This window comes from Strigops habroptila, chromosome 8 (genome assembly GCF_004027225.2).
Source record: "Strigops habroptila isolate Jane chromosome 8, bStrHab1.2.pri, whole genome shotgun sequence".
In the NCBI taxonomy this organism is placed as follows: Eukaryota; Metazoa; Chordata; class Aves; order Psittaciformes; family Psittacidae; genus Strigops; species Strigops habroptila.
The window spans coordinates 60,352,622-60,373,076 of NC_044284.2; the positions used below are offsets into that span (position 1 = coordinate 60,352,622).

General features: G+C 47.6%; 1 protein-coding gene across 13 annotated transcripts in view; it reads right to left on the minus strand.

Annotated features, from left to right (window-relative positions):
- The window catches only part of DOCK7 (dedicator of cytokinesis 7), a 107,685-nt gene extending 88,075 nt beyond the window's left edge, over positions 1–19,610 (minus strand). For all 13 annotated transcript variants that reach the window (XM_030494343.1, XM_030494342.1, XM_030494340.1 and 10 more), the window contains exons 1-2: positions 19,451–19,610; positions 9,501–9,606 (exon numbers count right to left, since the gene is read on the minus strand). In XM_030494343.1, the coding sequence (XP_030350203.1) occupies positions 9,501–9,606; positions 19,451–19,488 (144 nt within the window). In that variant the 5' untranslated portion in view covers positions 19,489–19,610. The remainder of the gene's footprint in view (positions 1–9,500; positions 9,607–19,450) is intronic.
- Positions 19,611–20,455: the final 845 nt, after the last annotated feature.

Here is a 20,455-nt window from a genome sequence, read left to right on the forward strand (position 1 = left end):
ACACCTATGCTAATACCTAAAGAGTGAAGGTCTGCTCTCCTGGGCACTGTGAGAAGATCGGGAAAGGATCACAGTAGCAACTAGGGCAGAAAAAGGAACAATCATTATCTCCATCTCACAGATACTGACTGAAGCACAGAAGAACCACAGAATCAACTCGGTTGGAAAAGACCTTTAAGATCACCAAATCCAACCTTTACAACTTGGAAGTCTTGTGTAAATCATTGCTGTGATCCCTGATGTCCACAGATTTTTGCCTGAAGGACTTTAACCTATCCTTTCCCTTCACAAACAGCTGGGCAGAGGGGATAATGCTACATCCTGTTTCAGAAGTTTGTTGCCTAACTCACATGTGTTGTACTGAGCACCATGAGTAGTCTTGTGGGACATGCTCTAAGCAACACACTCAGATCCCAGTTGTGATTTTGCAGGCTCTTCCAGCTAGTTTGTGTCAGCACAGTCACAAAAGCACCGTGTCCCTCACACTTCCTTCTCCCTCCCTCACCTCTGCCCTCCCAAGATGTCACAACAGCATTTTAAATGGTTATGGCGTGATGCCTTTGGCAGGATACATCTGACAGAACAAGGATCTGAACCCAAGTTGCTCATGGCCCAGTCCAAGACCAACCTTCCTCTTATCTAAAGGGAGGTGCGTAATTCCTAAGGGCAGAGATCCAGCCTCTATGAGGATCACAGTACAATTTGGCGCCCTGTAAAAAGGACAATGGCAAAGATTGCAAGGTTATACCTCTGCCTCCTGTGCAGGAGTACAATTCCCTGCGAGGAAATGATAAGGAACCTTGAAAATTCAACCTTGCAGAATTCAAACTCCTCACCACAGGGAGGACCCTCATTATTATATTTACTTGGTGGCTGGGCAAAATCAGGGTGATATTTCTTGCCAGTTTTGAAAGCAGAACAAAGTTCCATCTTAACTTCATACCTCCTTAAATAGTAAAACAATTTAGAATGTGCTAAAGCTGTGACAGATTGCACCAAAGCTTCGAATTCTAAATTAATACCAACTTCCCACCCACTGCCTCCCTGGGCAAAATCCTGGAAGGACAGAAGAAGCAGATTAACATTTCAAAGCTGAGCCCCAGCCTTCTCTCAGCTATCACTAGGTCTCCAGGGCAAACAGTCACTTCCCTTCTTGAGCATTCAGGAATGCAGATGGCCCGTTCCTGCTGTGGCAAAATCCCTTAAAGGGATACTGGGATCTCAAGGAACAGGAGTCGAATCTGATGTACTGTAGGAAGGGCTCAGTGTAAATCTGAGAATACAGGAAATGTTACACACTTGAAATAAAATTTGCAGGCAAATTCAAGAAGGTAACAGTTTAAAGGAATGTATTTGCTAAACAGAGGCATCAGATTCATTTTTAAGTGTGAACTACAGGCCACAGTCACTCTAAGAGATTTTGAAACATGAGCAATGTAATATTAACCACTGACAATGCTCAAGTCATTAAAAAACAGGTTTTACTTGCATAAATTCCATTTTTTTTCACCTAAACACTCCAAAAGCGGTCATCACTGGACCCAAATCCTAAGAATCACATCTTCATCTACTGCAGTAATGTCATTACTGCATTTGAGAAAACCCATACCATAATTCCATAAGCCTGATGACTGGTGAGCAGAGAGAACTCCTGCATTTAATTGTTTTTGGCTGCATCTATAATACATGGAAATATTCAAATGAACCAAGGAGATTCCTCCAGAGGCAATCTCTGCTCTTCATCAACCACAGACAGCTTCCAGCCCTCAACAAGCATGACACCTCCCCTGCCACGAAGTGCTGTCATTACCTCCACATACGTGCCTACTGCCTCTGGAATGCAGTTCCGTACCTCCTGCTCTGCTCTAGCTCTTATTACTTCTTTCGCATGGTGCTTTGAAAGATGTAATTACTACAGAGAATAGGTGATGAAAGTCCTTCTTTCAAACTGCAAACATGCCTCAAAGATTTCTGTAAGCATTCTCTGTCACCGCAAAAATGGTTTCAGAAATAGTCTGAAGCCTCTATTTTTAAGTTCTGAGCATATTTAGTATTAAGTTCTGGATGCTTTTGACAGACAAGCCTAATGATCAGCAACGTGTGACAAATACGTGTATTATCACAATGCTTGAAATGGAAAAAGCCTCTAATAAAGGGAATATTTGTAAATACACCTCCCTACATGTAACAAGTAACAGCCAGTCACACAACCAGTGAGATGGTTTATGTACAAATACTGCTAGGTTATTTGCTATTATAACTGGTTGCTAATGTAAGAAGCCATTTGGGTATAGAAATATTCATATTAATCAGAATTAATTAGTTATCTGGGAATACTAAAGCAATTTCTTATTAAACCCAGAAAGACACAAGCCTCCAAGGACAGGTAAGAAGAAGGTATCTTCTTTCATGACTAAGAATCATGTAATTTCATCAGGAGAGTATCTGAATAAGATGAAGACATTGGTACAGAAAACCAGGTGCTGAGACTGATCTGAAACAGCTACCCTCTGATAAATTGTGCCAAATCTGAGGGCACAGAGACTGAGACAGTGAAAAAACATCAAAGCTCCATTATTAAAGAAATGAAAAAGCCAAACAGTTTGACGAGAGACTGCAGAGGAATCACAGACTTCCCACTTTTGGCTACATCAGATCAGTGGACACGGATCCCTCCGGGCACAAGCAAACCGTGGTGGCTCTGAACTGTGCAATCTGAACCATGGCAACCATGAATGCGCATGCTCTTCTGAGTGGAAAACACTTGGCACAGCCACGTCTCAATTATCAGTGGACAATTTATCCAGTGGATGGATGCATTAACCAGGAGATGCATGAAGACACCAGAGCTGGTGTTGCATGGAGCTGCCTATGATTCTCAGCTGAGGAGCAGCACAAGAGCTTCACATAACAAACCACACAAGTCCAAGCCACCTTTGGGCACAGAGAGTCCCAGCGTCTTGGATCTGTGCACCTGAGCAGCCCTGAGAGGGCAGAATGAGTCCCAGCACGCAGCCAACCCCTTCAGCAGCACAACCAGCACCAAGTAAGCCATTGACTGAAGCTTCATGGACCACATTGGATATCCAGCCTCGAGCCTCCTTGCCTGCTGTTCCGAGCTGCGTGCCCCTATGTTGTGACAGCATTGGCCAAACTGAGGCACAGCCTGTGTGCACCCACCCCATTCGGCCAGCCCAGGTAACAGAGACGTGGGTCTCATTCAAGTTAGCCTAGCATCAAAAAGGCTAACAATGCATTTAAAAAGATGTGGACAGGCTGGAGAGGATCCAGAGAAGGGCCACAAAGACGATCCAAGGACTGGTAAGACGTATGAGGAAAGGCTGAGAGGGCTGGGACTGCTAAGCCTTGAGAAAAGGCGGCTCAGGGGAGACCTTGTCACCATGTCCCGGTATTTTAAGGGTGGCTACAAAGAAGACAGTGACTCCCTTTTTACAAAGAGTCACATGGGAAAGATGAGGTGATGGGCACAAGTTAATCCTGGGAGATTCTGACTGGAAACAAGAGGAAAAATTTTCCCAATGAGAACAATCAGCCATTGGAATAGTCTCCCCAGGGAAGTGGTGGATTCCCCAGCATTGGACACTGTTAAGATTAGGCTGGACAGAGTGCTGGGACAACTAGTCTAGGTCATTCTGTGCCTAGAAAGATTGGACCAGATGATCCTTGAAGTCCTTTCCAACCTGGCATTCTTGGATACCCACTGCTGCTTGCTGGGAACGTGGCAGCATTAGCATGAAAGACTGCAAGCAACCAACAGGGACTTAGGACTGAGTATTTTTACACTGATTTGATTTCAAAATCAAGGATATTTTTTGCAGTTCAGGGTATTAGCAGCCTTTCCACTAAACATCAGTTTGTTTATGCATTTTATTCCTGAAAAAGATGTGTCACAACTAAGTTTAATAAACAAAAAACACAAATAAACCCAAACCATTCGATGATTCTATTATTTAATGGCATTTTTAGACTCTGAGTATTTATTAACAGGCCTGTCATGAATGCTTTGTTTGAGTAGCCAAATTTACTTGGTATAATAACATTTAGTTAAAATTAGTTATCTGTAATATCGTATAAACTGTTTAAGTTATTGCAGACTCACCACTTGACACATAAAATGCTCGTGACCTGTACAACAGGACTCACTACTGAATGCAGAAATAGTACGTAGCAGCTTCAATTCATTAAAGAAAGTGCCTGCACCACAGCAGAGTTAACTGTGAGTAATCCCTAATGGGAGGAGGCAGGGAAGAGGATGTGGATGCCTCTCCCATCCTCCGTGTCTGATGGGGATAGACCACACAACAAGGCAGGGCAAAACCTCCAGGAAATATATATAATGAGAGTCACTTGTAAGCCTTAATCAGCTTTGAGAGAGCATTAAGACCTGGCTTATTCTCCTTTTCATTTTAGTGACTTTGGTGATAAAATTACTCAGCTCTGAATACTTCAAAACACCCTTTTCTATGCCACATAGGACATTGTCACGTTTTCCCTTGCAGTGTTTTCCATTCATTTGCACAAATTATACCTTCTTCTTCTTTTAAATGCTAAAACGAACAATGAAAATATACAAAGGAACCTATATTCTCTCATTGAATAATTAGATACTAGCTTTGAATACACAACCAAAGCCTGACATCCAATAAATCCAAGACAAAGCTTCAATTAGCCCAGATAATGCCCATAAACCCAGCAGTGCTTTACAAAGATATGTAAATGTCAGCACCTTTATTTTCCATGGAGAAAATGGAGTGCTGAGAGCAGACATGGTCAGATCACATCATGTCCAAGAATCCAGATCTCTTTATTCCCAGACGAATTAGCATCTCTGATACCTCGTACTAATGTTCAGCTATGCCCTAACATACACCAACAGACAGGAAATATTACCCCTCAGCCTTTGGAAGCTGCTGTGATTTTTCTTTAAAACAAATGAGTATACATTTACTCTGTTTACTTGCAAGTTCTGTGTTAAAATGCTGCTCTTCTAATTAAAATATAACTCTAAAGATTAAATAATAATAATAATAAATAAGATAATTTTCTCAGAAAAAAAAATCAAGTTTTGGACAACAACTAAAAACATTTCAGTAACTATCCCTGGCACTCAAAAGTATTCAGAAACCCAAACTTTTATCTAATTTGAAAAATATAAGTATCATTAAGCAACAAAAGTTGATGAACGTAGAACAAGACACAGAAACTTGTGTTGGACCCCCAACACAAGAGGGACGTGGAGCTGCTGGAGCGAGGCCAGAGGAGGCCCCGGAGCTGCTGCGAGGGCTGGAGCAGCTCTGCTCTGGAGCCAGGCTGAGAGAGCTGGGCTGGGGCAGCCTGGAGAAGAGAAGGCTCCTGAAGGGGACACCTTAGAGCAGCTCCAGTGCCTAAAGGGGCTCCAGGAAACCTGGAGAGGGGCTTTGGACAAGGGCCAGCCTGGTCTAGTGGAAGGTGTCCCTGCCCGTGGCACGGGGTTGGAACTGGATGAGCTTTAAGGTCCCTTCCAACCCAAACCGTTCCATGATTCTATGGTTCTTATGAAACAGCTGGGTTAAAACTGAAGAGCGGTCCAGATACCTAGTGGGTTTTTTCTGTTCTTTGATAACACCATCTGCCCTCATAAAAGGGCAGCACACACAGGTTAAAAAACAGACTACAAGACCAAAACCCTTCCCTTCCTACACTAAAGTAGCACAATAAGCAGCCATAAAATACCAAACCAAGGCACACACACCAAGATTCAGAGAAAACTCTTGAGTTGCTTTAGCAGTAACTCATGCTGATCTCTGACAATCCATCATCCAGCTTCACCCAGGTAAAACCACTGCAGAAATCCACAGAGAGCAATTGGGCCTCTGCCACACCACAGCACGCAGCAATGAGCAAAAATGACCAGTGCAACAGAGGGTGAGTTGAGGAGCACCATAGCACAAGGAACTGCTCAACAGAAAAAATAAACTTGGAAAGAAAAGAAAGTGGTTAGTCACGAGGCATTATAATAGCCCATAATAAATAGCCCAGTTCATCAAATAAACAAAGCAATACCCCATCCTGCAAGATGCTTGGGGAATTCTTTGAAAGGAAGTGCAAGCTCTCTGCTTTCAGTGCATTCCATCGGTGGTGAGAAGCTCCAGCTCCCATGAGGGAATATTGAACCTCTCAATGCATCGAAGATGAGCACAGCACACCGTTTACAACCAGAATACAAACAGCAGGGTGCAAACACATACATGATTTACCAATGGATTTAGAGAGACTTGCAGAAGTCACTTCAAAAAATAAAAGCTCCCTCATCTAAATCTAGGACCTTACCAGCTCCCACGTCTCAGTAACTAACTGTCATTGCCTTCTGCTCTGGATTTCACAAATGAAAGCTCAGTGCTGCAAGGATTGTATCCTGTGAGGAGTCCCACTTCAGCACGTTAGGTTCTACAGGAAAAGGCTTTGGACATGTATCTGTGGTTTGAGGAATGTGCCACTAAAATCAGCTGCTCCTAAAAGTGGTAGAAGGGTGGAGGCTGACAAGAATAAACCACAAGCTCCGGTAGAGTCATTTAAAAGCAGTGTCTTCTCCCCAGCTCTACCAGATACTAAATTAGAAGCAGTTCTGGCAGCATTTTGTCTGCTGCTTGCGAAGCAAAAGGGAAGAGACTTGCTAAAATTCAGCTGACAGGTTTTTGCATTTATCCCAGGTTCAACCACAGGCAAGCCTGTTGAGTGTGAAAGTCCCTGCACTGGCTTCAGGAAACAAGAAACAAAAAGCCCAACCAAGCACAGTGCTGAGGGCCCTTCGTTCACAAAACCACACAAATGTCTCCATTGGGCTGCATGTGATAAGACTCCCAGAGGAATTACCATAAGCAGCTACTGTTGGCAACTATCAACAGAGAATCAGTGCTGACCTTATCTGGATCATATCTACGGACATGCTCAGCACGATGAGCAAGATGCACTGGATAGGATCAGCCACATCTGCACTATCATTCCAAGCCCTCCAGTTCCATGCTGCACGCTCAACAGTGCAACTCGCTGCCATGAGATACTCACATGAAACTCAATCCTATGGCATTATTAAAATATCCACACATTTTAGCACAGATTTCCAATTTAAACCCACACTATGTGCCCTACTCTGGGTTTTCAAACCAGTATGGCTGCATAAAACTGCCATGTAAATGCAGGCCCTTCTATTTCTAACAACACACAAACTTCTGAACTTCTCCAGAGCAAACAGCTATTTCAGCTTTGCAGCACTAATGCTTTCTCTCTGCATAATGGTGATTATCAAACCAGGACAGACAGGCAGAACAGATTCTGATGGGTGCCTAAGGGAGGGAAATTAACCCAAAATTCAGTACAGGCGAACCTCCGTCACATTATGCAGCCTCAGGATATAGACTCATGACTTAACTAAATATACTTTTCTTCCAGACTATCTCCTACAAACTATCGCTCCATGTTAATCATGCTTCTGAAGAGCATCTCTGCTCAGCACAGAATTTAATATGACAAAACAGGAGCTTATGACATCAACCATCACACAATGCAGTTTGACAGGAAAGGCTCAGAGCCTGCTTCCAGTTAGAATGACCTTTTCCAGGATTTTTATAGACTCTTCCATGTATTTACTAGAAAACACAACAGCAACAGGATAATGAGATACCAGAACTGAAGACAAGGCTGATGATACAACAACCAACAAATCTCATCCTGCATTAAGAGTTACATATGAAGATCAGCAGGACTGAAGCTTTGAGCATGCACACTTTGATGATGGCAGAATGGAGAAACCTTAGAAATAGGCAGAAAATGTGGAATCAGAATCATAGTAGAATGGTTATGGTTGGAAGTGACCTTAAAGATCATGTAGTCCCAACCCCACTGCCATGGGCAGGGACACCTTCCACTAGACAGGTTGCACAGAGCAAAAGGAGGTGATACAAGCTAAAACAGTTATCAATAATACAGCTGGATAAGGAACAGCCTGGAGAGGGACACAGAAGAGCTCTTGCTTTAAGAAAGCCATAGGGAGTAAAAAGGCAATTCAGCCAACTTGTTCCAAGATGAAACCACATGGATGACAAGTGAGACACGGAAGCTTGCAGAATGGACACCTAATGGGTCCCCAAAGTAGGCAGCTGTTCCTCAGCTATCCATTGCTGCAGGGAAGTGGATTCCATGACCCTGAGTGCTCCATCCAGTCCTACACCGCTAATAGCAGGGGTCCCTCCCTATTGCCTAATACTGGATTATGCAAAGGACCATACAGAACTGCCAAGTCAGGGCTTTACATTATCATTCCACACCCCTACAGAGATTGCTGCAATAAAGCATTAGCCCTGGACACACCACTCTCATTAACCCCTCCTCCTTCGTGCTCACTCACCATTAAGGCTGGGCTCACAGCTGACAAAGCCAGCCTTCTGGTCTCCGTGTACTCACACAGAGGGAAATGACAGGAATTCCAGCCCCCTTTGATCCCCAGTGACTCTGGCACAGCCAGATCTCCTTAAAGATGAACTTTCGGCCTGCAGCGAAGTCATTCTTCTAAGCTAGGGGTCAACTTAGTCCTGGAGATCCCTTTTGAGATGATATTATCTTGAAGGACACATTTGTGCTCTGTATGAGCAAGCTTTAATGCATTACACTGGACACAAAGCAGTACATGAACTGAGGAAACTCTATAGGGCTCTACTCCAAAACAAGAGAAGAACTCTTGTAAACTCAGGACACTTGTACAGACTATCAAATTCAGGGCACATTTCCAGTACTGCCTGACCTAATCAACCCTCTTTGAAGAAAACAGGATGCTATGATATTTGTTTTCTAAGTCGACTGCTGCAAAAGAAACTGCTATGACTCAAAGCAACAACCCAAATCAAAGGAACACTTCCAAAGACACAATTCCAGCCTGAAAATGTTTGGTGAACTCGTGGAATTTTTACCACCATGCTGAGTAAGTTCTGAAGGTTACTGGTCGGCCATGCAGGAAAACCTGACTTCAGAAAGGGTGATTCTGACAACATGGTCTGCATTTCAGCCACTACTGAAGGTGGACTGTAAACTTGTAAGTGAATATGCGTTCCTGAGGAACAGCTACATTCAACCTTCACAGTAACATTTAAATACCTCTGAAGAATAGGTGAGCCACTGGGGTCCCACTCTCAAGAGGGACAAAACCACAAGAAAACAGCTATCTGAAGTGCACAAGCTTGCAAAGAGCTCTTCATGGAGAGAACCATGCATGCACATGGAATCTAATGCCCAGTCCAGGCTGTTCTGGGATAAAGGAGCCCCTTGTCCTAAAAAGATTCTGTAGAAACACAAATTCCCAGCTACACCAACTGATTTGCAAGATAGAGACCTCCAAAATCAGCAGGGCTGTTTAGGTCAACAATCTGTCACTGCTGCAACTTCTTTCCAAATGGTGATCAAAATAACTCTGCACATCTTCATCCTTCCGTGTTCCAAGCTTTACTTACGGTTGTATGGTGAGAGACGCTGCCTCCAATATTGAGGTTCTTGAGAAGTTGGGGAGAACCTCCATACTGCCCCGAGATCTGCTTCCTGACTTCAGCAGCTACAGTTCTGAAACGACACAGGGACAACGTTATCACTGCAAAAGAATTACAGTGAAGAGGATATATCAAATGCGCTTTACACTGCTGCTGGAATGGAACCAAACACTTGGTGTGCTGGCTGGAGTAAGTGTCACCAGCCAGTGAGAACAGACCTTATACATTAAATAACCAGAGAATCACAAAAATCTTACAAGGCTGCACGTACACGTTCTTAACAGCAATTATATTAATTTTCCTTCTGTGAACTGCTCTTTCATGCACATCTGTGGCAATAAAGTGCCTGTGACCCTGAGCACAAATAAACTGGTTCCCAGCAGGCTCTTTCCAGTTCCTGCCACAGAAAGCTCTCCTCAGTGCTCTCCGCACCCCTCAGCAGTCCCAAGCCTGGGTCACACATCTGCTCCTCTGCTCCACTCTCTCATTTTCATCCCTGGGTATATTTCACTTCTGGGTTTTGCAGTCACAGAGACGAGGACAAGCAGACCCTTTCCACCCAATATCCAACCCCTTCAACACCCAGCTCAGGGGCAGAACAGCAATCCCACACAGGGTAGGTTGAAACGTCCAGGGAAAAACACATTGGAAATAATGTTAGAACCAGGTTAGAACAAAAACCTGGTTTCATGTAGGAAAGGTAATGGTGGGACTGTGGTTCCAAAGCAGAGGGGACATGCAACACTCCAACTAGCAGGGCACAGCCTTATGGTCTCTGCCAGAGAGAAATCCCACCTCTGGGCAGCTTTTCTCGCCAGGAAGGAAAGACACAAATCAATCCTTCCATGCCTGGAGGGTAAAATCCACACTGTGCCCTTCTGGGGTTTTCTATTTTCCACAATAAGTCACATTGTCACTGGTAAGCCTGAAGACACAGCAGCTGGGTAAACCCACCGAGGGAGTATCTCAGCAAAAGCAGAGCACATCAGAGAGGGAAATGCTGATTGTCAAAGACTGCCTGAACAAACAGCCACGAGTCAAGCCCTGTCACAGCCACCCATCTTGTAACCCAGCAGTAAGCTCCAGCTCACCTCAGCAGTACAACTGAGATAACCAAGGTTTTGAGCATGGTAGAAATGGTTTTGTTTCAAAAGCAAACCAAAACCCCAGATTCTTTCCACTCTAAAACCCCATTTGCTGGAAAGCTGCTGACTACCCCTGGTCTACAGCACCTCACCAACACAAGAGTGCTCCTCTCTAGGAGTCAATGACCAATTTACTAGTGACAAACCCGTTCCCAACAGTCATTCACCATATGGCAGCACTGCAGCCCGCTCTGTCTCCCAGAACAAGTCCCAGCTCCTAAGAGATGCCAACCAGTGCGTAAGACAGATGAAGACGCTGCAAGGACACGGGTAAGTTTTTCCTGCTGGAGAGGGACTCTTCATTAGGGACTGCAGGAATAGGACAAGGGGTGATGGGTTCAAACTTAAACAGGGGAACTTCAGGTTAGATATAAGGAAGAAGTTCTTTACTGTGAGGGTGGTGAAGCACTGGAACAGGTTGCCCAAAGAAGTTGTGAATGCTCTATCCCTGGTAGTGTTCAAGGCCGGGTTGGATGGAGTCTTGGGTGACATGGCCTAGTGTGAGGCATCCCTGCCCATGGCAGGGGGTTGGAACTAGATGATCTTAAGGTCCTTTCCAACCCAAACCATTCTATGATTCTATGATCCCATGATCAGCAATCTGTGGGACCAGCACCACGGCCAACTGACCTCACTCAGGGCAATGTGCTTGTGCTGGCGCCACGAGCTGCTAAGATCATAGAATCATGGAATGGTTTGGGCTGGAAGGGACCTTAAAGCTCATCCAGTTCCAACCCCCTGCCACGGGCAGGGACACCTTCCACTAGAGCAGGTTGCCTGTCCAATAAAGGTGGTTAAACCTCCCCTGAGCAAAACCTAGGCATCAGGGTGGGCTCCTCACTTCGGGACTGCTGTGGCCGTTGGAGCCAACTGATGTCAATGGAAGAGAAGGAAACTCTAAAAGGGAACTAGCTGGGACAACCAAGCCTACCATGGAGAGCAGATGTTTCCTCGGGCCAGAGGGTGGGAGTAAGATTAGCTGGAGGAAGCTTTATTTTGTCTTCCGAAAAAGTGGACTGCAGAAGGAAAAACAAAAAGTTTCACGTATTCTGGCTGCAAGAAGTCATTTCCTTCGTGTTTGCCTTTATCCACAGGGGACCATGTTTTCACTTCTGGAGGGTGGCTTCCGAAAGCCGAGCAAACAGCTCCTGCTGGGGATGGACAACGTTCCGGCTGCCTGATCACCCTTGGAAAACCCATCTTCCCTGCTCCCACCACATGCAGCATACACTCACATACACACACACACGCGTGAGATCAAACCACACAAGCTGCTGGCATTTATAGGAAAATCTGGGATGCATTAAAATGGCTGCTTGGCATGGAAAACACCCCGCATCTGTGGCTGAGGAGATTTAAAAGCTTGGCCCCGGGTCACAGATGATCTCTGCTCTAAACCCGATCTCTTACTCAGTTTGGTGTAATTCCTGATGCGGAAGAGCTTATTGTCAGGAATTCAGCCCTTCACCACTCGGCTGGCAGGAAAGATCAGAACCCACATTTCACTGTGCAGCACAACACAAGACAAACTAAACATCTTTCCCCATTTTCAAAGGACACACATAGTTTCCATATGGAAAGTACAGCGAGAGGAGGGAATCTGTCCTCAGCTCACTCCCTTCTTTTTCCGCATGTTGACCCCAGCTGGGCAGCTCTGCAGCGGCCAGGAGCTGTGCTGTGTTTGGGGCACAGCCCATCAATACACCCGTAACTCCAGCTACAACTGTGCTTTACACAGCTTGAAGCAGAAGCTACAACTGCAGACTTGCTTAGGGGCACTGTGAGTAGCATGGGGCTTGGAGCAACCTGCTCTAGTGGAAGGTGTCCCTGCCCGTGGCAGGGGGTTGGAACTGGATGAGCTTTAAGGTCCCTTCCAACACAAACCAGTCTGGAACTCTATGATCCCTGCATTCACAAATAAAGACCATCTCCGCTACTAGAAAGCATCACACTTCTGACATTTAGCAACCATCTTCAACTCTATTTATGGGTAATCTAGACCCTTCTGGGTCTGTTCCAACATCACGAGTTAGGTTCAACAGCCCTCCTCCCACCCCTTCCTACTCACAGGGTGTTCACAAGAATTAGTCGGATCCCCCCAACCTTCCTCTTGCAAGGCTAAGCAAGGTCAGATCCTGCAACAGGCTTCCTGCTCCCCTGGCCACCCTGATGGCTCCTCTCCACATTTGTTCCAGTTGGCAATCACGCCTTTAGCACACTGTTTCCTCCTGATCACTCACCCCAGATACAGCCAGAACAGGGCTTTGTAGAACCAAACGCATACTTTCCTATCGAGAAAAACACCTCAGCTGACTACTTCTAGGGCTGTTTTCTCACTTCTTCATCACAGAGGTTCACAGTTTCCCTGAAACTGATAAGACACTTGCCTTCTCCTCCTCCATTTCCAAAAGCTGTTTGTCCATGACAAACGCCATCTATTCTAGTAAGTTCATGTTATGTTATAAACCTTGAGCACCATTTCTAACTAGAAGCTATGCTTCCTAAACCACCTTCGATTAAAAAGTGTATCACACCAAACCCAACCAGGAAAGAGAAAAAAATCCCAAAATAGTCTCCAAACGGAAAAAATAAATCCATTTGGCAGAAGAGTCATTACAGCTCCTGATAATTAAAAGGACAAATAAAAAACTGCCTCTTTAATAACTGTCTTATATTCAACATGTAACCCGGGATCCTTAGACAAACATTCCAGTTAATTACAGCCCACAGCCTCATGAATGTCTGTGTTTAAAGTACATCTTCCCAAGTCGCTTCCTTTCTGACCTTCTTCACTGGTTAATTAGTGTGTGTGCATGAGGTTCACACAAAGAAATAAGACAAAGGAGAGGAAAAACAATCCCCTTGGAACTGGCTTCTAAAGCAAAACATGACCCGTCATTCTCAAAGTACTCTGAGCTGCAAATAACAAAATGAAACCATTTGTTTGCACTTCCACGTTTCTTTACTACACACAAAAATCACTTCTGTTTCTACATGGCCTACCCGGTCAAAACCAAAAAGGGATGCCTTTTTTCTTCTTTTTTAGCTTAAGCAGCATACTGGAGATATGAGGTCTTCATTTTGCCTTCCTGAGGGTCATCAAGGCCTATCCTGTTACGAAGAACTCTTCCCTTTCACAGAAAAGGTGGGTCAGGACACAGTCATCTAGATCATCTGCTGCAGTGATTTGAGGAAGTCTCTCTTCTCCACAGCCCTCCCCGCTCTGAAAGAGCAATGCAAGTTGTTTATTTCTCCCCATCCTGCTCATCACAAAACTGTTACTCTGGCCTGTTCTTCATCTTGTGTGCCACATGCAGTGACTCTACACCCAGCGAGCCTCTGCCTCTTGAGAAAGACAGCCTGGTACAGTGAGGCATCTGTGCCAACCCACAGCAAAGCTGCTTTTTCTCCCTCAGCAGCAAAGATATCTGTATTTACATAGTTTACTTTTTAAAGTGAAAGCATCCCATTCGTTCAGCCAGCTCACGTGAGCACAGGTCTGCACATGGTGTCTCTCCTACCATACTCACTATGCTTGGATTGGAATCCCCAAATCCAAATGGCAGTGGCTGATTGTCTGTCCTGCTGCAGCAGTTGAGATGAGCTGTCCGTCTGTCCCTACCTGCTCCACCTGGGCTCTCCTGCCAGTAGATCTGCTCCATCCAGGCCTGAACCATGGTCTGTGAGTCACCAGGTATGCACTGTGGTGGATGAGGGAGAGCTCTGGCCCTGCCAGTTCAGCCGTGCCCTGGATGCAGGCTTCCTCCCAAACCCGAGGTCCTGTTTCCTGTGGAATGAACTCCTTCCCCTTTGAATGAAATGGGTTTGATTTACAACCTGACACTGAGGAAATACCCAGCCTGATCCTGACTGCTGCAGGGTAAATGCAGGTTCTTTAGTTAACAGAGATGAGCAACAACATATTCCCTTTTTCCTTACCATTGATTAAAACAGAAAACACCATATAACACTGCCTGTGGTGCTCTTGTGATCATATTTGATTACTGAGGCTGAAAGCATCACCACTGGGCTGCAGTGAAGGGAATGAGCTCCCAAGACACCTTACTGTGAAAATCACCACAGGATGGGATTCTTCAGGAGAGATCAAAGTCACATCTCACATTAAAAAAACCCCAACCAAACAAGGAAGCCCTGTACAAAGCAGCAGTTCTGTAGTGATGAACTGTGCTCCCTGCCTTCCCGCTTGCTGTAAGCCGACAAGAGATTTTCCTAGGAAAAGCCAGTGCTGCTGACTCCTGCACGAGGCATCCACATCAGCTGAACAGGAAAAAGCTGCTCTGAAGCTTATAAAAAATAGTTTCTATTATCTGTGACAGTGTTTTGACAATGCAAATGGCATCTGGATGTGGGAAGAGAATAAACTGCAGTGACTATCCTGCTGCGACCACCGCATTTCTGGCCTGACCCAGCGCTCACGGAAGCCAGTGACAGCTTTGTTATCGGTTTCAGTGGGTGCAGGTTTCACACATCCCTGTTTACCCTGAGGCAGGGCAAAGGCGGCTGTCAGTCTCCTTGACACATCGTTCAGGCAGTGTAGAAGGGCTCTAAATGAACATAAATGCAAATTCAGTCTTCCCAAGTCACCTTTTACAGTTCCCCATCAGCGTAAAGGTGCTTCAGCAGAGATAAGACACTAGCTCTGAATGTAGAGAACAGCAGTGTTTTCCCCTCAATTCAAAAGCATAAAGAGAACAAGCTGTGATCACTCCAGAAATCTGTCCATATACAGTGTAAAAGCCCTGGAGAATGGGGAGTTTCCACATCACTGAATATCTGAGAGCAGGGTCACCCCCTTTCAGCAGGGCTCTGCTGAAGACCCCACCAGCCTCAGACAGCACCTTCACATGGTTCCCATTCACATGGAAGCACCTTGGAAGGGGTTGAACCCGTGAGGGTGAACACTATTTTCTTCAGATTCCATTGAGAGCTGGGGACAGGAAAACCAATAATTCTCAGCAAGAGAATAAAGACATGGGGTAAAGAAGTCATAATCTGGGCTTCATGTGAGGCTGAAATGCATCGCAAAACAAAGGGTAAGATGCATATGTTATTCCAAGCCAGAAGGATGCCCTTTAACTGTGGGAGAAGTAAAGGAAGAGCAAAACTCTTTCCAAAGAAAGACACTTTCAAAATGGTGATGGCCTGACCAAAGCAGTTCTGGATTCCCTGGATAACCCAATCTCAGGATGGTCCATGAGCACTGACAAGGCACTGAGACAGGGGCTCACGCCAAAGGCTACATGAGTTTGCCTGAGCTGGGGATGTTGCATGATGTCTAAAGGGTGATTTATTTCTTTTTCTGAATTTGAACTCTAAAAAACCTGCACAGCTTTTCCTCTGCTGCCCCTGGAAAGACTGGAAAGACACTGGAGGGCTGCAATACAACATGATTCCACTACTGGGGCGTTCAGGAACTCGGAACTGACTTTTTGGTGGTGCAGCTTCCACATCCCATTTCTCAGCCCCATACCCAGAAAATGGGATAATGCAAGTGGGAAACTGAAACACATGCAAGGTGACTGAGTGCTTCAGGGATGAGTGCTCAGTGGGGACAGCACAGGATAACCCCAGAGGGGCTGGACACGGCACTGGCTTGGTCAGTGCTAACACCCAGCCCTGCTGAGAGTGAACAGGCAGCTTAGCTGGTTCCTCAGGAATAACATATTGGCTGCTTGGTTTTTACTGAGACATCTTAAAGACTCAACTTGGTCTCTGCTGGTGTGGACCGTGCCTTCCACTAACTCTCCTCTAGTCCCCCATAACCCTGCCCTAGTCCCCCAAACACCATCTGAGCTGATAGAGGGTACTAAACAGAAGTACCTCTGTTCTTAGACTGAGATGGAAACAACAGCATCCATGCATCTACAGAAGTACCACAATGCTGCAGAATGACATGTTCCAATACAGTTTAATATAAAATTTATTGCAAATATATTTCCAGTTAAAAATTAACAATTTCAGGCAAGATTTCAGGTCTTATTAACTCAGTATAGTAAGTTTAACTCAGGAGTTTCTTCTGGAGTCAAGAGGAATTAGGAAGTACACGTGACGGCCAAAGTCCAGGCAAAAAATCTGTTCCAGTTTAAAGCCTTTCAACAAAAATGCAGCAGGATCTAGTCAGAAAGCTACCTTGTAAATTAAACAGATATTCTGAAACTGCTGTAGTACTCACTGGTAGCTGCCATCCCCAATATTTAAAGATTCCAGTAGTAATAAACAGGCACCGCACAGCACTGGAGTTCTGTATATACCCTTGAGGTGCACCACACTGGTTGAAGACAGCCCAGGGAGTAAATCAGGGCTGTGAAGAGCAATCTGTGGTCTATCCAAGAAACAGAACAGCTGATTTCACATTTTTTTCCCTACCACTGCTGTAATAACCAGCTTAGGAGCTTGCATCTGTTTGGTAGGTAGGTCTTGAAGTAATTAACCTTTGTGGATCTGAATTACATCCCATTTGGATTGCAAGCTATGGGGCAAACCAAGAGCAGCATGGCTGTTTCCTGTGAATAAGACAAATGCTATGTCTACCTCGATGAGTAAGCCAAACCGGAGGGCAGAGTGTGAAAATGTGATGGATCTATTCTTCTTTAAACAATGGAACTGGGGAGGGCTCCCAGCAGCCACCAAAACAGCTCTTGGGACTTCCGTATGCTGCTTGCTTGAATCTCTCCTCCTCTGAAACAGTAATGCTCACAGTGGCATGTTCTGTGCCAGCATGAGAAGGGCCACAGCTCAGCCTGGGCACCTCTGGTTACAACATCTCTTCTACCTGCAAGTTTTTGCCTTCAAATGCACTGGACGGGCAGCCCATGAAGCAGGAACTTGAGATTTCCCAGAAAACAACACTAGAATATGGGAAATCCCAAAAAGGAATAGAGCAGTATATATAAAATAAGTGTATCCATAAAATAAGCATAAAAGAGTCAGAGATGCAACAGCTCTGCTCTGGGAGGAGCAAATCTCACTGCAGACCACCCAGGTCCCTCTGTGGGCACATCCTGCGCAAACAGCAAACTCCACAATCGAATAAGACGTGTCAAATAGCCCACCTCGACCTGCACACACACCCTGCTGCCGCTTGGTTGGTTTGAACACACACCAAAGGTACACAAAGGTGCACAGCCGTTGTGGTTGGAAGGGACCCTAAAGCTCATCCAGTTCCAACCCCTGCCACGGGCAGGGACACCTTCCACTGGAGCAGGTTGCTCCAAGCCCCTGTGTCCAACCTGGCCTTGAACACTGCCAGGGATGGGGCAGCCACAGCTTCTCTGGGCACCCTGTGCCAGCACCTCAGCACCCTCACAGGGAAGAGCTTCTGCCTAATGCCTAATCCACTGATTAGAACCTACTGCACTGAGTTAGTGCTCAACATGGGCAAAACCATGGTGAGCACCCGCAGTGGTCACCCCAGGGCCATTTTGTTCAGCTCCATGCCAGGGCTGCAGAACTCTTGCGCTCTCACTTCTAGTACTTGTCTCTCATGTGACAATTTCTATGACTACAACCAAGATCCAGGCAAAATGGCCTGGCAGCAAATCCATGTCTCTCCAATCCCAAGGCTTTGATCTGTCACATTAACCCCTGGCTAGTGCACATCAAGGCTGGCAGAAAACCACAAGAGAGGAGCAACGTTTTCAGCCCTGCCTTCAGACCGTGAGTGGGGCGGGAGTGATGCTGCTCCTCTACCTCCTACCCAGCCTTTTCCTTTGACCTCCTTTTATTTTGTCTGTGACCCTTCTCCATCACAGCTCCTGTAACTGCAACAGTTTGTAGCTACAGTCTTCTCATTCAATGGCATCAAAATGACACTCCTTCCACTGCTGTCCACAGCCTTCTGAATAGCACCACCAAAACTGATGGCTCCCACATTCATTCTGCTGCTAATCACCGCAAGGAGAGGTACCATGGGCACCAAGGAGTAGCTGGTCAGAGCTGCCAACCTGGAACCACACACCTAACTTGCAATATAGAACTGCAGAAACCTGGTATTAGAAAATAATTCCTATAAATATTCCTATTCAAAACAAACAAACAACTTTGTGAAATGCAAGTCTCGAACAGCTCTGCAAGTCCGAGGAGCTGCGCTAACACGAACCAGCTGCTGATCACACACAAAAGGAAAGGAACCGTCTTCTCCATTTTGCGGGCGCAGGGAAGCGGGAGGGCAGGTTCGGGGCTCCGGGCACAGGGTGCGGGGCTCCGGCCGCCCGGCCCCGGCGCTCCCGGCCGCGGGCAGCGGGGAGGCGGCGAACTCAGGGCGCAGCACCGGGGCCGGCTCTGGCACCCCCGCACCGGCAGGAAAACACCGTCCGCGCTGCCGGGAGCGCCGGGCCGCCCATTGTGCGGCGAGAGGGGCTGCACAATGGCCCGGCCGGCCTTTGTTCGCAGCGAGCTCCATTAAACGGCCCTTTTCCTCCTCTTCTTTCCCTCCCCGTTCCCCGGGGAAGAGGCGGGCACGGCGCGCACACACGGCCGCAGCCCCCACCCCTTTGTTGCAGGCGGACGGACGGGGGGACCCGCAGCCCCGGCCTCGGACGGACCCTGCCCGACGGCCCGGCCGGGGGCTGCTCATGGCAGGCCCAGAGCGACCGCACGGCCCGGCCCCGGCCCACCGCCCTGTCAGCAACCCAGGGCCGCGCCGGGCCCGTTCGCCCCTCAGGGGCGCGGCAGCGGCCCCGCTCCCGGCTCCCCGCCGGCCCCTCCGCCCCGCCGGTGCCGGGCCCCGCTCACCCCCCAGCCCCGCGGTACCTGCTGATCTTCTGGGCGAAGGCGCGGCGCTCGGCCATGGCCGCGCTGCGGGGCTCGGCGCGGCCGCTCCTGGGCGCTGGCGGAGCCGGGGAGCCGCGAACGGGCGCCGTAATGCTCCGCGGAGGCGCGCACCCGCGCGGCGCGGCCGGCCCAGCTCCCCCCCGCGGCGCCCGCCCGCCTCCTCCCCCTGCCCGGGCAGGGGCCGCTCCTCGCAGACATACGGCGGGGCGGGCGGGCGGCCCCGTTCCGCTGCACACCCCCCGGTGCCGGGCGCTGGGACCGGACCCGCTCCGGCCGCGGCCCGGCCTGCACCGCCCGGGCTCGGGAGGGCTTCACCCAGCGCGTCCTCTCGGTGCCGCGGCGCGGGCGGAGCGCGCCCTCGGTTCGGCTCGCTGCGTTCCCGTGTGAAAACGGAGCGGGCTGTGGGTATCGCTTGTATTAACGCAGGTCCGATCGTGGTTAGGGAAAACGGCTCTTCACCTGGGTCACAGCAACCGGCCTCTCACCGGGGGCCAGCGGAGCTCAGCCGGAGGCTGTGGGCAGCTGTGGTCTCTGCTCGGAACTGCTGCCAGGGTCTCACATGTGCTCATCCCTGAAACACTGCCAGGGTCTCACATGCTTACCCCCAAAACGCTGCCAGTGTCTCATGTGCTCACCCTGAAATCCACTGCCTGGGTCTTGCGTGTGCTCACCCCTAAATCACTGCTAGGGTCTTGCGTGTGCTCACCCCTAAATCACTGCTAGGGTCTCGTGCTCACCCCCAAAACTGCTGTCAGGGTCTCTCACATGCTCATCCCAAAACCACTGCCAGAATCTCATGTGCTCACTCCTAAAACACTGCCGGGGTCTCCTGTGCTCACCCACAGCAGGGTCACAGGTCTGCAGGGCACTGTCAACTCCCATGGCCACCCACATCACTGCCCAGCATGGCAGAGGGACACGCTCCTACATGCTATAGGTGCTCACAGGGACAAGACTAGGCTCTGCATCTGTTGTCCCCCAGAT